The 21,025-nt window shown below is 40.7% G+C and overlaps 1 protein-coding gene and 1 pseudogene across 1 annotated transcript in view; one reads left to right on the top strand and one right to left on the bottom strand.

Moving 5' to 3' along the window:
- Positions 1 to 221: 221 nt before the first annotated feature.
- On the top strand, positions 222 to 1,613 carry LOC110213671 (elongation factor 1-alpha 1 pseudogene; annotated as a pseudogene).
- A 3,613-nt stretch (positions 1,614 to 5,226) lies between these two features.
- The window catches only part of TMEM131L (transmembrane 131 like), a 170,306-nt gene continuing 154,507 nt past the window's right edge, over positions 5,227 to 21,025 (bottom strand). Inside the window, 6 exon segments of the mRNA XM_020993980.2 lie at positions 5,227 to 5,637; positions 9,250 to 9,413; positions 10,843 to 10,931; positions 12,181 to 12,301; positions 14,034 to 14,116; positions 18,855 to 18,933. Coding sequence (XP_020849639.1) covers positions 5,359 to 5,637; positions 9,250 to 9,413; positions 10,843 to 10,931; positions 12,181 to 12,301; positions 14,034 to 14,116; positions 18,855 to 18,933 — 815 coding nt within the window. The 3' untranslated portion in view covers positions 5,227 to 5,358.

Genomic DNA, 21,025 nt, shown 5'->3' on the forward strand with positions numbered 1-21,025 from the left:
TCCATCTATTTTTGGACTTTTTCAAGATATTTCTAAGTTGTGATTCTTTTGCTGTCTAAAAAAATACTATTTGTTATATAGGATGACTCTCTGGAAGGGGGAGATGGAAGGGATACTTGGGGTCAGTATGATGATGAAGAAACAAAAGATATCAATAAAAGCTTATTTTTTAAAATAACACAAAATCTCTTTTAATGAATGAATGTCTAAACTTTTTAGCAATGGGTTTCCTGTCAAAACACAATTGCTGTGAAAACCACCACTATATCTCCACAAAAAAAACAATCAAGGAAGAGACTCATATTAGCATTGTCATTATTGGACACATAAACTCTAGCAAGTCCACCCCAATTGGCCACCATGTCTACATATGTGGTGGAATTGATGAAAGAACTATCAAGAAGTTTGAGAGGGAGGCTGCTGAGATGGGAAAGGGCTCCTTCAAACATGCCTAGGTCTTGAATAGGCTAAAGGCTGAACGTGAGCATGCCATTACTACTGATATCACGCTGTGGAAATGTGAGACCAACAACTACTATGTAATTATTATTGATGCTCCAGGACATAGATAGTTTATCAAGATTGTGATTGGAGAAACATTTCAGGCTGACAGTGCTGTCCTAATTGTTGCTGATGTTCGTGAATTTGAAGCTAGTATCTTAAAGAATGGGCAGACCCATGAACGTGCCCTTTTGGCCTGCATGCTAGGTGTGAAACAACTCACTGCTGGTGTCATCAAAATAGATTCCATCACCCCTCCCACCTATAGCCAAAAGAAATATGAGAAGTTGTCAAAGAAATCAGTACCTATATCAAGAAAATTGTCACAGCAGCTTTTGTGCCAATTTTAGGTTGGAATGGTGACATTCTGGAGCTAAGCTATAATATGCTTGGTTCAGAAGTTGGAACTACAGTGCTTGAAGCTTTTAATTGAATACTGACACTAATGCATCCAATTGACATGCTCCTGTGTCTACCCCTCCAAGGTGTCTACAAGATTGATGGTACTGGTACTGTTGGCCATATGGAGATTAGTGTTCTAAAACTAGGCCTAGTGGTCACCTTTGCCCCAATGTTACAACTGAAGTGAAGTCTGCTGAAATGGTGCATGAAGCTTTGAGTGAAGCTTTACCTGGGTATGATGTTGATTTCAACGTCAAGAACATGGCTGTCAAAATGTCTGCTGTGGTAATGTGGCTAGTGACAGAAAGAATGACTCACCCATGGAAGCATCTGGCCTCCTCAGTATAAAGGTCATTATCTGAATCACTCAGACCACGTGAGAGTTGGCTATCTACACGTTTTGGATTGTCCCATTGCTGACAATGCTTTCAAGGTTGCTGAACCAAAGGAGATTGATCATCATTCTGGTAAGAAGTTGGAAGATGGCCCTAACGTCCCCAAATCTGGTGATGCTGCCATATTAACATGTTTCCATGTGAGTGGAGAATTTCTCTAAATTATTCTCCTCTGGGCTTGTGATAGGAGGCAGCCTGTTGCAGCTGGTGTCATCCAGGCAATTGACAAGAAGGCTACTTACTGGAGCTGGAAAGGTCTCCAAATCCACCCAGAAAGCTAAAGGAATATTCTGTCGCCCTAGTCCTAATCAGTGATAGAAGAAAGGTCTCAAAACTGTTGGTCTCAATTGGCCATTTAAGTTTAATAGTAAAAGACTGGTTAATTATTACAAAGCATCGTAAAAGCTTCCAGAGGAAAGGAATTTTTATTTTGTTTTGTTTTGGTGGGCCATTCAGTTCATGGCAGTTTTAAGGGTTTAGTTCTTAAAATCAGCAATTTTTAAATGTAAACAACTTGACCAAAAATCTGTCACATAATTATCAGACTTAAAAGAAAACAGCTTAACATGGAAAAGAAAAAAAAAAGGAATGAATGCCTAAAACTTAAATTCTGTGGTACCACTGTGTTAGTTACTCTCTATCAGATGGCATATGATCCTGGCAAAGGCAGGCTAAGAAGCACATGACACAAGCCCTGTTGACCCGGATTTTGAAGTGGACATAATTAATTACAAGTTTCATTTGATCTAGCTTTCAAGTCCAAAACAATAATGATCCTAAATTCTGTGAATAGGTAAAAATTTGGATATTTGAATTTTACCATTTCAAAGTCTACCCAACTCCAGCCCCAAGCACCTCCCATCATCACTGGGGGCAGCCTTTCCAAGAACACCATGTGAGTCTCTTAGAAGGAAGGCAAGTTGCCCAGCAATGAAACAAAGAACAGTCCTTTAAAAAAAAATTATTTGCTTAAAGCAGGAAACAGGAAAAGTTGAGCGAGGTTTATAAACATTCCAACACTTTGAGGATGTTGTCATTTGTTGACTTTCTCAGGCTAAGATGAAAATCTTATTTTGAATAAGGCCTCCACCTGCCACCAAATCTGTATTTTGTAAAAAAAAAAAAATTTACAACCTTAGACCCCACAAAGTACACACAAGCAATTCACTCAATTTACCATATATACGAGTGTGTGTGTGTGTGTGTGTGTGTGTGTGTGTGTGTGTGTGTGTACACATATCAAAATGAAAAAAGGGCAGAGTCCTAAGGTTTAGGGCAGGAGACTTACCTACATTCATAAATCCAAATGGCTTTTATATCTTTTTATTTTTCACAGCACCTAGAAAGAACAGCTCATGACAGATGCCGTGTGTGTGTGTGTGTGTGTGTGTGTGTGTGTGTGTGTGTGTGTGTGTGTGTGAAATGAATCAATTAAGGAGACTGCAGAGATTAGCAAGGGGCTAACAAGAAAGAGGAAGGACAAAATTATGGGTCCCCAAAACCCTCACAGGAATATAGAATGTAGAGGTAGAAGAGGCTTTAGCAATCACCTAGTCCAATATTTCTGTTTTACAGATCTGAAAACTGGGCCCTAAAGAGGTTAAATGATAAAGTCAAACAGGTAACAAAGAGTTAGGAGGGAGAGGTAGGGCAATGGATAGTGCCAGGACTGGAGTCAGGAGGATCAGAGTTCAAATCTGGCATTAGACATTTACTAGCTGTGTGACCCTGGGCAAGTCACTTAATCTCCTTTGCCTGTTTCCTTATCTGTAAAAGGAGATGGAGAAGGAAATGACAAACCACTCCAGTATATTTGCCAAGAATATCCCAAATGGGACACAGTCGGACATGACTGAAACGACTGAACAATAACAAGGAATAGAGAGCCAGGGTGAGAATCTACATTATTTTGATCCCAAATCCAGTACTGCACTGACAGCTAGAAGCAGCCAGGTGACATAGTAGACAGAATCCTAGACTTGGAATCAAGAAGAACTGAGTTTGAATCCTGCCTCACTTAAAGCTGCATGGCCCTGGGCAAGTCACTTTACCTGTCAGGCTCAGTTTCCTCATCTGTAAAATGGGGATTAATAAAAGTAGCTATCCTGACAGGATTGCTATGAGGGTCAAGTAAGATAAAACATGTAAAAGCATTTTTCAAACTTATACAAAAACCTTATATAGGGGACAACTAGGAGGTGTAGCAGATAGAGCACAAGCCCTGGAGTCAGGAGGACCTGAGTTCAAATCTAGCCTCAGACACTTGACACTTACTAGCTGTGTGACCCTGGGCAAGTCACTTAATCCCATTGCCTACCCCCCCCAAAAAAAGCTGATATAAATGTTAGTTCTTATTATCACTACTGCTCTTATTACAATATCTCCCCCTTCAGTCTAAGACCAGGCTAAAGATTAAGACCTACAACCAAGATCCTACAATCTATTAAATCTGCCAGGCCAACACCCAATCACTGATAATGTATGTTGTGACCCACATGAAGACCAGAACCTAATAAAAGACAGGAGCTAGCTGCCCAAATGCACACTGGATTCCCAGTCTTTGTCAACAATTGAGCCTACGAATCAGAGACAGTACATCTGTCAAGGAGGAAGAGTCTTCCTAGCTTTGGGAAAGCTTCTGAAAATGTTATCTTTCACATGGGTATTCTGATGATCTGTATTTTGTTCTCGGTTAATCTTTGAACAATAAAATGAGTGAATGTGAGGAAAACACATTATTCATATGAAAACATTATCCAATGAAGTACAAGTTAAAATACAGCAAAAACTCATATTGATATTGACAAGTCTTCATCCATACACACAGGGAGGAGGTCACAAAGGCTCCTATTCTGAAGAGGAAAGTCTATGCACAGGAGCTCCATTATTTGATGTGTTACCTGAAGATGCTGCACAGAGTTTTAAAATTCATTTAACTATTTTTTTTTTTATGAAATGCTTGAGTTTTTTTTTTTTGGAAAACAAAAAGAAACCCTCTCACCCAAACCAGGGATCCATCTGCAGCCAGAGGTTGTCCAGACAATTGTCCTTACACCATCGGTCCTGGAGGAAATAATCTCATAACTTTTCTCACCTGGGTTATACCCAATCTGTCCCTACCATGGAACCACCCCAACCACCTGAAAGGAGCAAAAATCCTAAGCAATTCCACCCTCCTCCCCCCACCAATGACTTAATAAAGAAAAGACCATACCAAATGTGAAAATACCAAACTATTTTATTAAAAGTTTGAAAATCCTTCAAGAAGTTTACAAAAACACCTTTAACATGGACACAGCAAAACTGCCATCAGGCAGAGAGTGGTAGCCAATTTGCATGGAGGCAAGGTTATCCTGCCCATCTGCAAAGGGACATCCCTCAAGGCAGGGTACGTTTTTCTACTCCTCTGCTTACTTGAAAAAAGGGGCATTTCTGCACAAATGGACCTTACCTAAAATGTACTCTTACAATTAACATTCCATATCACACACAAACTAGGTACCAGCCTTGCACCCATCTCAAGTAATTCAACTTGGGGTTAACAGAGTTATGGGAAAGAAATACTTACTTTTTGGGCCTTTTCGACTTTTGATCCTTCATACTGACAATTCCTGGAGAGGTGGAGAAATCAGCACTGCAGAGGGTAATTCTAGCCCTTGCTTCTCCCTAGGCATGCTGACTCAGGGTTTCTCAGATCGGGCATTCTCCTGCCCTTGGAATTGCATCCCCCAACATAGGGGTGGTACTTGAGGTCACCTCAGCTGCCAAATCCAGAGCTTCTCGATTCCCACCTTCTTAGAATTGCCTATGTATTCTTTTATAATGTTTCAGGACGCTTGGCATGTTTCTACAGTTAGAATATTCAGACACTTTCTCTTGCTCATTTACAAAAAAAAAAGTTTTTTTTAAAAAAACAGAACATTCAAACTTCATTAAAAAAATTTATTTTCCATATAAAAGTGCCAAAATATTCACCAACGCTGCCATCTATCTCAACCAGCTTACTCTAGAAATCAAAACACAAGCATCTTTATTCACATTGTTTAAAACCAAATTCCATTCACACATTCCCACAGTAACCTGAGTCCCTAGAAAGTGGGAAGTTTGTATTCCTATTTGCTGTGGTAGTCCATATGTCCAGATTCATATAGGCACGGAAAGGGTTAAACCTTGGGTAATATTCCTGTTTACACATCACTGCTGGATTTTCCATGTGAGTGGAATGCTGGGTGGTGGGATTGACAGAACAGCAGCTTTCGTACACGTCATTTTGGGGAGCCCAAATGGAGCCAAAAAGTCCAGACATTGGGGATAAGCTTCTGGTGCTTGAGAGGTAGGGCTGGAATTGAAGACAAAAACCATTACTGAATGGCCAGTATACTTAAAAACAGTCACGGTATCTATTCAAGTCCCACAGACAGGATGAAACCCATTTCTAGACAAACTGATGAAACATAAAAGTCCTTTAGAATTAGGAAAGGATGCCATCCTCCAGGGCATCTTGCTTGCCTGGCTCTCCTGGCATACCTTTACTCTTCCCAGAGAAGTAGAAAGATAGGTTATTGGCCCAGAGGAATTCATTTTTCTTTTCTTTCTTTCTTTCTTTTTTTTTTTTTTAAATATGGAAGGCTTTAAAGAGCCTTTTGAATGGGGGAAAGAGCCAAGAATAGAGCTTTGAAACCAGTGGTTTAACTTGATCAGCTGACAATCTAGGTCATTATTTACAAGGACTGAAAGGTCTCTATATATGTTGACAAATATCCTCAAAATGAGGTCTAGTGGTCCTACTTTTTATTTTAGCCAGCCCCTCCCATTCCTTCCAGTTGTTGCAGCAGGGATATAGCAGGCAATAAGCACACAATAAGCACACTTACTGTGTGCTAAAAAGTGGTAATACAAATACAAAAAAAAAGACATTTCTTGTCCTCTAGGCATTTTTTCTCATTATATCTTAATGACAGAAAACAATATCTATATATAAGAGACCTGAAAGGTTGGGGGGAGGGGGGAGAAGGTACCTGAGAAGGTACCCCAGGAGGGGAATGATTAACTTAAGGGTATTCAGGAAGTAAATGTAGACTAGATTATCTCACAGCACATTCAGCAATACCTTTGGGGATTGCTCAAGTCTCTGTTCTGGGCTGCTGTCCCTCTATATTGTTTCTCTTGATGATCTCATCAGCTCCCATGGGTTAAATGCTAAAACTTTACTTTCAGATCTATATGCTAGTTTATCTCTTGTGTTCCAATCCCCCTCGACACCAACTATCTCTTGGACATTTCAAAATAGATTTCTCATCTCAAACTCAACACACCCAAAACAAAACTCATTCTTCTAAACCCTCCTTCCTTTTCTGAACTTCCCTATTATTAAGAGCATCACCATCTTTTCCAGTCACTCAGATTTGCAATCTCATTGTTATACCTAACTCTTCTCTCTCTCATCCTCCACATATAATCTGTTGGCAAAACCTGTTTCTACCTTCACAATCTTTCATGTATGTCCCTTTCTCTCTTTTCACAGTCATCTACCCCTTAGTTCAGATCCTCATCACCTCCTCCCACCTGGACTACCACAACAACCTTCCAAATTGCCTCCTCATTCCAAGTTTCTCCCTACTCCAATACATTTTCCACTCAGCTCCAAAGATGATTTTTCTAAAACAAGTGTCTGATCATGTCCCTCCACTCTGCTCAATGAGCTCCAGGGGCTCCCTATGACCTCAGGTATCAAATATAACTTTGTTTGGCATTTAAAGCTCTTTATAACCTGTCTCCTTCCTATATTTTTAGTGTCGTGATACCTGACTTCCCTCCATACAATCCAGCTACACTGGATTATTTGCTGTTCTTCAAACACAGTAGTTCATATCTCTTCTCTCTGTACCTTTGCTCTGGTTGTCTAATGTGCCTGGAACACCATGCTCTCCTCACCTCTTGACTTTCCTTGGCTTTCTTCAAAATTCAGCTCAAATCCTACTTCCTGCTAGAGACCGTTTTCTTCTGGTATCCCTAGCTCCTACTGTCTTTCCTCTGAGGTGACCTCGGGTAGTCTTCTATCTACTCTGTATATATCTTGCACATACCTGGCTATTGAAATGTCTCCCCCAACAGTACATGTTTACCTGATGTGTCTTTTTTTTGGTGTCCCCAGCACTTAAAACAGTGCTTGGCATGCAGTAAGTACTTTAATACTTATTGAATCTAAGATTCAAGTGTACAAGAATAAGGACACTGCCTAATTGACAAGTGGTAATTTCCAAGCTAATGACAGCCATTTGAAAAAATTCTTCTAATCACTTACAATTAGATAAATGAAAATTAAAGCAACTCCAGGGCTGCTCACACCTATTAGGCTGCCCCCTTCCACCCCCAAAAAAAAGAAAAGAAAAAAGAAAAGAAAAATGACAAATGCTGGAGGGCCTACAGGATAGCAGGTACATTAATGTGCTGTTGGTATAATTTTGAATTGGTTCAGACATTCTGGAAAACAACTGGAAAATATGCCCCCAAAGTTACTAAATTGGGCATACTCTTTTGACCTAGCAATACTATTGCTAGGACTATATCTCAAAGAGTTTTAAAAAGAAGAAGAAAACAACCCATACTTACAAAAATAATTATAGCTGCTCTTTTTATAGTAGCAAAGAACTGAAAATTAAGGCGGTGCCCACCAACTGGGGGCACCCAAATGCTTTGGCCATTGGTACAGAATGGACTTTAGGGATTATCCAGTTGCATAACCTATTCATTTTGCATATGAGGAGAATGAGGGCTACAGCAAAGTGACTTGCTCAATGTCACAAAAAGTAGCAATCAGCAGAGGTGAAATTCAAACCTAGGTCCTCTCACTCCAAATCTAGCACCCAAACTCACTCCATGACATGATAGTGTCTCTCCTATCCTGATTCCTCATCCTGGAGTGGAGAGGGCTGGGAGTTCTTAAGGGATCTAACAGGGAAGCATCTGATATGGCAGGTGCTATTAAATGGAAAGGCTTCAAGGAGGAGACCAGTGATGTTGATCTAATTACTCTAAGTATAGAAGCCTCAAGAACAGGCTGGCCCTGGGGGAATAAGGTGTGTTTGGGTCATAGCAACTCTCAAGGAATCAGAGTATTGGAATAGTTCTATGTCACTGGAGCACCTAACCAACATAATTACTAATGGACAAAGGATGGACAATGCACAAGTTAGGAATGGGGACAGAATGGATAATATCAAGAATGGCATATAGGATTATACGGAAAAAAAATAATTATACCCTTTGACCCAGCAATACCACTAGTAGATTTGTATCCTAAAGAGATCTAAGAAAAAGGAAAAGGACCTAATTGTACAAAAATATTTATGGCAGCTCTCTTTGTGAAGGCAAAGAATTGGAAATGGGGGGAGGAGTGCCCAACAATTGGGGAACGGCTGAACCAGTTGTGGTTTTCGATTAGGATGGAATACTATTGTGCTATAAGAAATGATGAGTGGAATGGTTTCAGAAAAACCTGAACTGACACAAAGTGAAGCGAGCAGAACCAGGAGAACACTGTACACAGTAACAGCAGTACTGTACGGATGATCAGCCATAAAACACTTAGCTACTCTATCAAGACAACGATTCAAGACAATTCCAAAGGATCTGCGATGAAAAACACCACCCACCATGCCAAAGAGAAAACTGATGAACTCTGAATGTGGACTGAAGCATGCTTTTTCCTTCATTTTTTTGTCAGTGTTTTCTTCTACAACATAGCTAATATAGAAATGTTTTGCATGACTTCATGTGTCTGATATCAAATTGCTTGGCTTTCTCAAGCAGCAGGGAAGAGTGGGAAGGCAGAGAATTTGGAACTCAAACATTTTTAAAAATTATTATTAAAAAAATTTTACACATAATTGTGAAATATTTAACAAAATAAAAATATATTTAAAAAAAATAAAAAATAATTAGAACTCACCGTAAACTCAGGATCACTGACAGAAGGGCTGACATAGCTGGCAGGTTCCCAGGCAGGAGGCACACTGGGTGGGGTACTCCAAGATGATTGGGAGCTATGACTGATGAAAGCTGTGCTTGGAACTTCCGTAGGACAGGGGAAGCTGCTGTGGTAATTCATGTTTTCTATGAAGAAAAGAAGGGGGAGCAGCTTTTCAAACCAGGAAATCAATTCAGAGCAATTTAATTAGATAAGCGTTTACTAAACACCAATTACATGCCAGGCATTAAGGATACAAAGGTAAAAACAGAAGCACTTCCTGTCTGCCCTCAAGGAGCTTCCATTCTATTGGATGAAATGCTGCTTACTGCAAGGCATTATATTACTGTTCTCTGAAAAGAAGCAGACTGACATGATTATTCTATAACCAGCTACTTAGAAGCAAGCATGGAGAATAGAGGTAACCATGAAACTTTCATTCTAAATAAGCACTCAGGTTTTTTTTTGTTTTTTGTTTTGTTTTGTTTTAACCAGGTAGAACAAATGAGCTGATTATCTAGAGCATGTTACCACTCATGGGCTTTGGAACAACACTGTCTGCCACCTAGGAGGAGAAAGATGTTGATGCACTAATGTTAACCCCCTTGGAGCCCTTTAGATAGTAAGAATAATTTGTATATTCAGGGTAGGAATGTTCTGGCAGCTAGGTGGCTCAGTGAATAGAGTGTTGGGCCTGTAGTCAGAAAGACTTGAGTTCAAATCTGGCCTCGGACAACCTCTGTTTGCCTTAATCCATTGGAGGAGGAAATAGCAAACCACTCCACTGTTTTTGCCAAGAAAATCCCACGGACAACAGTATGGTCCATGTGTTCATGAAGAGTTGGACACAACTGAAGACTGAATGATAATAACAAGTTATCATTCGCAGTTTACAGATGAGAAAAGTGAGATTCAGAGAGATTAAATGGTTCTCCTGGGTCCAAATATACTGTTCTCTACTTCTATACCATCACGGTCCTAAACAGCAGGTACTCGCTCTTTGCATTTCATGTTGGGAAGGAGAAGAATGTGTAGGCTCTATGGGGAATTCAGGGAGTAATCTATGCACCCAAGTTTGGTTTGTTTGTTTGTCTTTGGGGGTAGGTGGGTGGGGTAATTTTGTCTCGATTTTTGAAGACCACATAGACTTAAGATAGTATTACATAATTTGGTTAATCCCCATGGCACTTTACTGAATATCTCAGTGCCACTTTTCATGTTTATTAACTGTTACGAGGTACAGTCACCTGAATATAAATGCTTCTGTACCAAGAGTTCTTGCCATGAGGTCCAAGGACCCCTTTAGAGATTTGTAGACAGACTTTAGAAGATTTATGAATTTGGGTGGGAAAAAATTACATCTTTATTTTCACTAACGTTTGGCTTCCTTTGTAAACCTATGCGTTTTATTTTATGTAATTAATAAAAAAAAACCCAAAACATTATTCCACAAAAGGGTTCACGCTTCACAAAACTACCCAACAGATCCATGACATAAAAAAAGACTAAAAGTACCTGATCTAGACCCTAACCATCTCCTGGTCAACTTCCCTATATTAGTTCCATAGTTTTTACCTTCTGGAAAGCCGTTGTCATCATTTACTTCTAGTGGGCAATACACATTGGGAAACTGGCCTTCACCAGTGGTATTCCAGTCAATGAAACTGTGACAAAAGAGAAGGGACCTAGTTTCAGAAACATGGCAGCCAGATATCAAGTAAGGGAAGATGAAACCATTTTAAGAGGGAACAGTACACATGAACAAATGTTAAAAAGACTATATTTCCAAAGTGTTGAGTCTTTATACAACTCCACTCTACAACACCCCATGAACAGTCCTTACAAGTGGATTCCATCTTGTTTTCTCCATTAGTTCTTATTATTAAAAAGCCAGATTTAGTTCCTTAAGTCACAGGATTAGAAACATAGTAGAATGGGACTGGGCAAATCCAAGGTCATCTCAGCAATGTATCATGATAATATCATGATGAGATGGTATGGCCATGATGAGAAAGATGACCATCACTGACTGGGCACAATCAGTCGTTTTTGCCACGGAGGTAATGGATTTTTCAGACTAATTCCACCTCTCTTGGTGACTCCTATGACCAGCAACATACATCTCATCTACACAACCTATGCCTTAAGGTTAGGCATGCATTCTGTAGTCGTCAATATAATTCCATATGGGAACTCAATCCAGGACCTTGGCTTCATAAACAAATCTAGTACTATCTGGGTTTCCAGAGTTCCTTCAAAGAATCAGGCTGGCACTCCTCCTAGGGAAATCATGACAGGGAAAGAACCTTCTAAGTAAGTAAACTTTGATAAATGTTGCAAACCATGATGAGCAAAAACACTTGTATGCAATCATAAAATGGCTGAAACAAGAAGTTATCCATATGGATCTAGTAATTCAACAAAACGCACAAGGCAACTCTCTGGTTTTCCTACAGGAAAACCAATCCTTTCCATACTGACATTATTATAATCAAGTAGTCATTCCAGTACTTAAGTCTTGGTTGACAATGAATTATTCAATACTTAAGTCATCTGTTGTTTTTCTTCTAAGACTTTTGGAAACTGATGCCAGTTATCATGCATTTTAGCTCATACTGTCCTAGTCATTCCCCTTCCTGGTTTTTTCTCTTCAGTCTTTGTCTTTATTATTCGCAAACATCACTCTTAAAAAAATCATACAGAAAAGAGACATCTAAATCACATATGATTCACAAATAAATAGTACTTTTTTGGTCAGGGATGCAGATAAATAAATAAAAGATCTAGCATGCATACAGGCATGTGTGTGTGTGTGTGTGTCTGTGTGTGTGTGAATGTGCATGAATGAGTACTCATAATGAACATTCATAAAAATGAACATTACCACAATTATGTAAAGGAAAAAATTTTTACCTGTTCTGAACAGGAGGGGGTTCCTGGATCATGCAAGGCATATTGTTCTCAAGGTTGTAGTTTAAGCTGTTTGTTAGACATACTGGCTGGCCTGGCCACAAATCACCAGGGGGATAAAGACCTAAAGGGGAATAGAATGACCTTATGAGAACCCAGCATTCTCTCCCTCTCTGTTTATTCACATCTGCCTCATCCTTCAAAGAGGCTCAGCTCAAATTTACCTTCCTCCACTCAGTTTTTTCCGACTGTCCTAATACACACTGTTTTCTCTAAATCCTTTTGCACTCCCTGCCTTATGGCACATTACTGGAGGCATACCCCACCATGACGATCCTCCTCTGATGACTCCTCCTCATACAGAGGTAACTCTGGGCTCTAAAATGACACCATCCATTTAGGATGGGCTCTGGTAGGTCCTACACCCATAAAGGCCTGAAGTGAGCTTCAGACTGTAGGAAAGCTACCCGTGGACCAGCCTGGTTAAGTCTGGAGAAGTCACTAAGAAAGCTGGCTGCATCCACAGCCGCACCTGAAGACTACCCACTAAATAACAGAGAAGTAGAGGCAGCTAGATGGCACAGTGGATAGAGCACCGGCCCGGATTCAGGAGGAACTGAGTTCAAATCCAGCCTCAGACACATAACACCTAATAGTTGTGTGACCCTGGGCAAGTCACTTAACCCCACTACCTAGCCCCCCCAAAAAAAATTATAGAAAAGTTGCCACTGATGTCAGGGGATGGAGTGCACACACGGACAAAATGACAGATTCCTAAAGCATCGAAATTTAAGCACAGATGAGGGAACAGCAAAGAGATTAAGTGATCTGCCCAAGATGAGCAGGGGCAGGGTCTTGGAAAAAACCTATGTACTCAACTCCAGTTAAATGAATTGAAAGAAGAAAAGCAGGAAAAAGAAAGGGGGAGAGGGAAAGGAATTTTAAAAGGATTAAAGAAGGAAAGGAAGTGAGGTGAAGAAAAAATAGAGGAGGCTCCTTATAATCTTACCCTTCCTCTATTCTCTGCAGATCATCTTATGAGCAAAAGTACTATTCTCCTGCCCACCTAGACAGGGCACCAAACAAGGAGGTTGAAGGATCATGAACTTAATCCTTCATTATCTAGGTTTACAGGTAATTTTAGCATAGCCACATTGGGGCTGGATAATGTTCCTGCTACGCTTCTGAGGGAGATGTGTCTAGGTATTAATTAATTAGTTAATTAATATGTCTAACTGCCACCTCCTCCTCTGATGCTGAGAAAATGTGGAAGGATGATGATCCAGAGAACAGGGAAGTGAGCAAAGGCAGAAAGTGTGCCTCTGGCATCGTCCTTAACCCTGCTGCCGTCCACCCCATTACCTTTCCAACCACGCTTTCCTTTTCATCTTAGATGTGGAGAGGCCAATGTGATCAAGCAATGGAAGGTGAGCCCTAAAAGAGCAGTGTAGGTACTGCTAGATGTCACCTGTGATCAGGTGCCAATGCTTTAGTTGTATACAGAGCCGGGCCACAGGGAGGGGAGCTTAGCAAGACTGGTCCTGTTGGAAACACAAGCCTAACAGCAAGGGCAGGTACAGCAGAAACAGGAATCCTTCAACACACAGAAATTCTGTAAAGGGTACCAGGTTTTCCAGCCCTAGATGCTGCTATAAAAGTATCCTGGGGTCCTCTGAGCGCTCTTCAATCTGAATTCAGGCATCAGCAGTACCGTGGGCAAGCCCTGAGCATGGACTTAAGTCACCTACCTCCATCTCAGTCTACACCCACCACCCATGTCACTCTCTTACTTACCCTGACCACAACGCAGCTGTTGTCTGTTGCAAAACCTGAAGAGTGATGATCATGTAACTCACCTTTGTTTTTATCAGGATCTGACGTCACGTCTGGGAAGCTGGGACAAAGCGTTTCTGCATACTGAGGGATGGTATTCATGTCTCTGCTGAAAAAATGGGGAAAAAAGGGGGGAATGGCTGAATAACCTGTGCGATATGAATATAATGGAATATTACTGGGCAGCAACAAATGATGAAGATGAGGAATGTGGACAAACATGGGAAGATATTTATGAGCTGCCACATCCTGAGATAAGCAGAACCAAAAGAACAATGCAAACAGTAAGAGCGTGCATTTATTTAGGTTTGCCAATCGCTTTGCAGGTAAGATCTTCATGCGATCCTCACAACAGCCCCGGGAGGTAGGTGCTATTATCGCCGACCCCCCCCCCCCCAGATGAGGGAGACTGCAGGGTGAAAAGAGCCCGAGTGACCTGCTGAGGCTCACAGGGCTAGGAAGGGTCTGAGGATGGATCATGAAGCCAGATAACTGCCAAAATGCTCACTCCAGGGCCTCTCACCTCCGAATAAAGAACAACCAATAATGGTCCCAGAGAAATGGGGATTAGATATCCATTAGAGACATCAATCAACTCCAGTGGTCCCCAACTACTGCCTCTAGGACCGGACCCAAAATCTTCTGTTTGCTAAGGAAAGCCCTTTATAACCCAGCCCCGTCCTACCTTTCCAGTCTTCTTACACCTTACTCCCCATCACATGCTCTTTGATCTAGAGACATTGGCCTCCTGGCTGTTCCATGTCAAGACACTCCATCCTTCCCCTCCAGCTGTTTTCTTTGGCTGTCCCCCATGTCTGGAATGCTCTCCCTCCTTACTGCCACCTGATGGCTTCTCTGGCTTCCTTAAGTCCCAACTAAAATATTACCTTCTACAATTCCTCTTAATTCTAGCAACTTCCCTCTCTTAATTATTCATTTATCCAGAGGCAGCTAGGTGGCACAGTGGATAGAGTACCGGCCCTGAAGTCAGGAGTACCTGAGTTCAAATTCGGCCTCAGACCAAACACTTGACGCTTACCAGCTGTGTGACCCTGGGCAAGTCACTTGACCCCAACTGCCTAACAAAAAAAAAACCACCACATTTATCCTGTACACAGCTTGTTTGTACCTATCTGTTTGCTTGTAGTCTCTTCCATTAAACTCTAAGTTCCAAATTTTTTTTTTGCCTCTTTTTCATATCCCTAGCACTAAGGACAGTGACTGGCATGTGGTAGGCACTAAATAAATGTTCAGTGAGTGACTCTCAGGTGCAGTCAATCTATCTGATATTTCTATGTAACTGCTTGGAAGGAGATCTGAGAATGACTTATAAAAAAAGCAATCAAAAACACTTAATTTGAAAAGGAAAATGTTAGAAATGTCAAAAATGATTTTCATTCTGGAATAGAAAGTTTTAGGTTTTGCATGATTTCATCTTTGAGAGCTGAAAAGGTTTCCGAGAGAAGTCTCTGGTACGGGGTTACTGAGGAGGCCCCTCTACACATTCACATAACGCCAATAAAGAGGGTCACATTAAGAAAAATTAAATGACCGTAGTTTACCTATTAGTTTCAAATCCTCTAAGTTGTTGGCACTGACTCTCCCCCTCAGTTATTGTTTTCCCATTAAAAGATGCTTTGGCTATAGGTTCCATTGGGTACTAGCCACATTTCCCGTTTAATAAGTTCAGCAGTGTCAAAATACCCTCTTGCCCTTCCCCAGGGTAGCAGGCAGCTATGAACCCTGCTCACATCTCCCTTCTGTCACCACAGGGGCTGGTTTTTGTTTTGTTTTGGGAAGTCAGAATTCAATCCATGGAGAAAATATAAACATGTGAGGCTCTTCTGGGCAGCTAGGTGGCTCAGTGGATACAGTGCCAGGCCTGGAGTCAGGAAGACTCATCTTCCTGAGTTCAACTCTGGCCTTAGACACTTATTAGCTGTGGGACCCTGGGAAAGTCACTTAACCCTGTTTGCCTCAATTTTCTCATCTGTAAAATGAGCTGGAGAAGGAAGTGGCAAACCACTACAGTGTCTTTGCCAAGAAAACCTCACATGGGGTTGCCGAGAATCAGACGCAATTGGAAAAAAAGTAATACAACAAACAAGAGCTCTTTTAGGTTCCTAGAGGGAACAGTTAGATGACACAGTAGCTAGAGCACTTTAGAAAGACCTGAGTTCAAATCCAGCCTCAGATTAGCTGCGTGACCCTGGGCAAGTTACTTAATTTCTACTTGCCTTATCAACTGTAAAATGGGGGATAACAATAGCCCTTTCCTCCCAGGGTTGTTGTGAGGATCAAATAACATAATTATCGTAAAGCATTTAGCACAATTTCTGGCATATAATAAGAACTATATAAATGTTAGCTATGGTTAGCGACATTATACAATAACATTTTCTTAGTCTCAACAGTTAAGTCTTCAATTTCTATTCAGACTGTAACAATGGTGCAGCACCGGCCCATCCTCCCGTCAGCTGGGTCCCTGCTCCTTATAGACTTGCCGGTTTTCACAGATATTTCCCGAAGAGGCTGTCTCATTGGCAAACAAGGAACCAGTACACTGAACTATACAGGCAGAGCAGGTGTCACCGTTGCAGCCATATGGGCCACTGGATTAAAATATAACCGATAAATGTTTAATGAAACATAAGATAATACATAATGTTGATTTGAGATTTTCCAAGTCAATAGGCATGGCAGGGATGTTTCTATTTCTGCCCTTACATTTCATGCTCTTGCATTAGAGTCGGGTAGCAAGAATTCTGGATTTAGAATAAATGATAAATTGCACCTCAGACAGTGACTAGATGTGTGATGCCGGCAAGTCACGTATAAAAAAAAATCTCTGCCTCAGTTTCCTCATTTATAAAATGGGAATGATAATGCCACCTACAACCTAGAGTTGTTGTGAGGACACTGTATCTAAAGTGCTTCACCAACCTTAAAGTGATAAAAATGCCAGCCATTACTACTACATTTCAAACTCAACATGACCCAGAAAAAGACTCTCTATCTTTCCTCTTGATTTGTTAGAGCACCACCATCCTTCCAGGCATGCAAACTTGTAACCTCAGAGTCACCCCTACCCCTTGCTCCCCATCTCTCTCAAATCCAATCTACCCAATCAGGTGCCAAGCCTTCTTGATTCTGCATCTCTCATCCTCTTGCATCTACATCTCTAAATTCTCTCTACTCAAATTGATAACTTCCTAATGAAGGTCTTTCCTGGATTATGACAAGATCCTCCTAATCTGTCTCCTCCATTCTAGTCTTTTCTCCTTCCAATCCATTCTTCACACATCTTTCAAAATCATCTCCTTAAGATGAAGGTCTTAATAACATCGACTATATCATTCCCCGGATCATAAGCCTTCAGAGATTTCCCATTTCCTTTATAGAATAACATGCTAACTCCTTAGCCTGGAATCCAAGGACCTCCAAAACCTGGCTTTAAACCACCTTTCCACACTTAGTTCATAATATTTCCGTTGGTGCATTCAACTTTCTGGCCAAACTGGACTATTAGACAGTTTCTGAAATCTGCACCCATCATCTGCCTCCATGTATTTGCACAAAACACCCCTTCCCCTAAAACCTTCCCTGATTAGTCTTTCCCAAGTCCAGGGCCTACTGCTCTATTCTTCCCCATTTTACCTAGAACTACGCTTATCTTTTTTTGTTTGTTTGCTTTTTTGGCAATTGGGGTTAAGTGACTTGCCCAGGTTCATACAGCCAGTAAGTGTCAAGTGTTTGGTCTGAGGCCGGATTTGAACTCAGGTCTTCCTGACTTCATGGCTGGTGCCACCACCTAGCTGCCCCAAACTATGTTTATCTTTATATATGTTCTATCTCCCTCCCACCACCACCCAGTAAAAGTGTAAGCTTCCTGACGGTAGGGATAGTTTATTTTGGTCTTCTACCCTCAGTCCCCAGCAGAGTACTGGTACAAAGCAGGTGCTTAACAAATGTTTATGGAACTGATAAGCTATTGGGGGGGGGGGAGAATCACTGGGCTGAGAACCCATAATGGAATTTACTTGGCAGGATAATTACCTATATCAATCAGTCAAAAAGCACTAAGGGCCTACTCTGTGACAGGCACTGTGCTAGGCTTTGACAAGAGAAACATAAAGAATAAGGGCAGCTGAGTGGCAAAGTAGATAGGGCACCGGCCCTGAAGTCAGGAGGACCTGAGTTCAAATCTGATCTCAGACACCTGACACTAGCTGTGTGACCCTGGGCAAGTTACTTAACCCTGACTGCCTCACCTAAAAAAAAAAAAAAAAAGAAATATAAAGAATGAAACAATCTCTACTCTCAAGGGGCTTACATTCTGTTGGGGGAAAAGAACTGTACACATGTAAGAAGAGAGATTACATATGTGTGTGTGTCTGTGTGGGTGTGGGTGTAGGTGTAAAATAATACAAAATGGCTAAATACAGGGTAGTGTGGGAGGGAGGGAACCAGTGAGGGGATCATAAAAAGATTCATGTAGAAGGTGATGTTTCAGCTGTGTTTTAAAGACAGAGATTCTATGAGGTGGAGGTGAGGGAACACTATATACCAGGCTTGAGAGATGACATGTGTGAGAAACAGAGGAAAGTCCCATCTGGATGGACTGCAGAGTCTGGGGGGAAAAAACCCCCCAATATATAATGATGATAAAAGATAGGGCCAAGTTGCGAACAGCAATTATTAATGTGGATGACTCACTCACAATCCTTAAAATCAAAAAAACCTCCCGTTTTCCATGGCAAGAAATAACTTTGAAGAATCAAGCTGTTGAAAAACTATAAATAGTAGAGTATATATTATTAAGAAAAAATTAAAAAGCAACTTACCTTGGGTTGCAGATGTTGTGGGACAGATTCAAAGTAATAGGGGTTTCAGATGGAAAATCAGTTTGTGAAATGTTCTCACCTGAGAACAAAGGAAGAAGAATATGATTCCTACGCACAAAAATATTTGTGTATCTCTGTTGTAGCCCCCAACTTTCTGTACTAGGTAGGTGCCCCACTATGGGGTGTGGCTAAACAAATGAAGCCATTTGAACATGATGGAATGTTGACAACATTGATAGCTTCTGAAGACACCAGGAAGAGAATTCTATGCCCTGACACAGAATGAAGTGAGCAGAAACAGAAGAACAATTTATACAATGACAATATTATAAAGAAGGAAAACTCTGAAAGACTTCATGGATAATTAATGTTATGATAAACCACCAAGTCCAAACCACAAAACTGAAGATGAATCAGCTAACCTCTTGCCAGAGACACGATGGACTTAACATCCAGAATAAGACACGTTTATATGGAAATGGTGAATGTGGGGATTTGTTGTAGAGGTGGTTGGGTTTTTTTAAGAGTTCTTTAAAAGATATATTTTCACCTGAATAAGATAACTAATAAAAGATTTTTTTTTAAATTTCAATTGTATATAATAGGTATTAAGTACATACTTTTTTAACCTCACACCAAATGTTTCTTCCTATTTTAAACTGACATTGATATTCAAATGACTGAATCAAGACCAGGTCTGTCTGTTGCTATTTTCTCAATGGCTATATACGCGTGGAAAGGCAGTCACAGAGCCTGCCTCTAACACTTAGTAGTCTAGCCTGGACAAGGCACAGCCTCTCTGAGACTCAGAGCTCCCCCCTGTCAAACTGAGATGATGATACTTATACTATCTGTGCCTCATTCTCACAGGGATATTGTAAGGAAAGTGCTCTGGAAGTATTAAAAGGTTATTCACAGATAAGATGCTTTTACTGAAAATAAGGGAGAACTACTGATCTGAGCATTCTCATTTTATACTCAGCCACATTACAGAGACAAAACAGAGACCCTCTATTTTGGGATACTTGTTTATTTACAGTACTTGTTTATTATTTTTTGTTGTTGTTTTTAAAGCCCTCCGCTAAAATCCTGCTCTGAAGGCTCACGATGGTGTGAAAGGCAATGGAATGAAGATTCTGGCTGTCTCTACCATGCAGAAGATGCGTCAGTAAGGACCGTATCTGCCATCTAAGGGGCAGCCTCACATACACAGACACAGAAAAGCACGCATACCAATGAATCATAAATCCTTGGAATGGGATTTTTAAGATTTGCAAGTATACATAAGACAGTCACAGGAAATTAAAACAGCAAAAGATACAGGGGCTGGCTCTGGGATTATCGGTGAGGAAAATCCCTCTACCAATCAATGCAGATCAACACTTTCTCTGCCACTGCACAGTCTCAGAGAATTGCCTAGATCCCAGAGACTTATGCCATTGTTAAACCATTTAACCATTCTCTATGAATTATTCAAAAAAGCAGTCATGTAAATGTCTCTATAGCTATGGAGATCATAGAATGATGGGTTTAGGGTTGGAAAGGAACTGAGAGACATCTTACCCCACAAAAGTCAATTTACAGAAAAGGAAATCGAGGCAAAAACAGGTTAAAAATAACTTGTCCAGGTCATACAGGTAGTGAGTGGTCAGAGTATGAATTTTAATCCAGGTCATCTGCCTCCAGACATAACAGTAGGGCCTTGAAAGAAATCAGTCAATGGATCCATGAGAAATAAGTTCTGCCTTGTTTAAAAAAAATTATGATTTCTCTCAAGAATGTAACTTTGGAGGGAAAACTAACACTTCCATATTAACTTAGCTTTCTGAAAGGAGAAAACACCCAAGTGATGATAATGGGAAGACAAAGAAGGAAACAAGTATTTATATAGTGCCTACTACATGCTAAGCACTTTTACAAATTTTTATTCATAAATAAATTTTATTACTTGGTCTTTACAACAACACTGGGAGGTTGGTAATATTATCTTCCTTTTACAGAGCTGGGTGTCATTATTATACCCATTTTACATATGAGGAAATTGAGGCAGGTTAAAGTTAAGTGTCTTGCCCAGGGTCATACAGCTAGTTAATGTCTGAGGCTGGATTTGAATTCAGGTCTTTCTGACTCTAGACCCAGGGCTCTACCCCCTGAACCACTTAGCTACCTGA

This window comes from Phascolarctos cinereus, unplaced genomic scaffold (genome assembly GCF_003287225.1).
Source record: "Phascolarctos cinereus isolate Bilbo 61053 unplaced genomic scaffold, phaCin_HiC Scaffold_9;HRSCAF=440, whole genome shotgun sequence".
In the NCBI taxonomy this organism is placed as follows: domain Eukaryota; kingdom Metazoa; phylum Chordata; class Mammalia; order Diprotodontia; family Phascolarctidae; genus Phascolarctos; species Phascolarctos cinereus.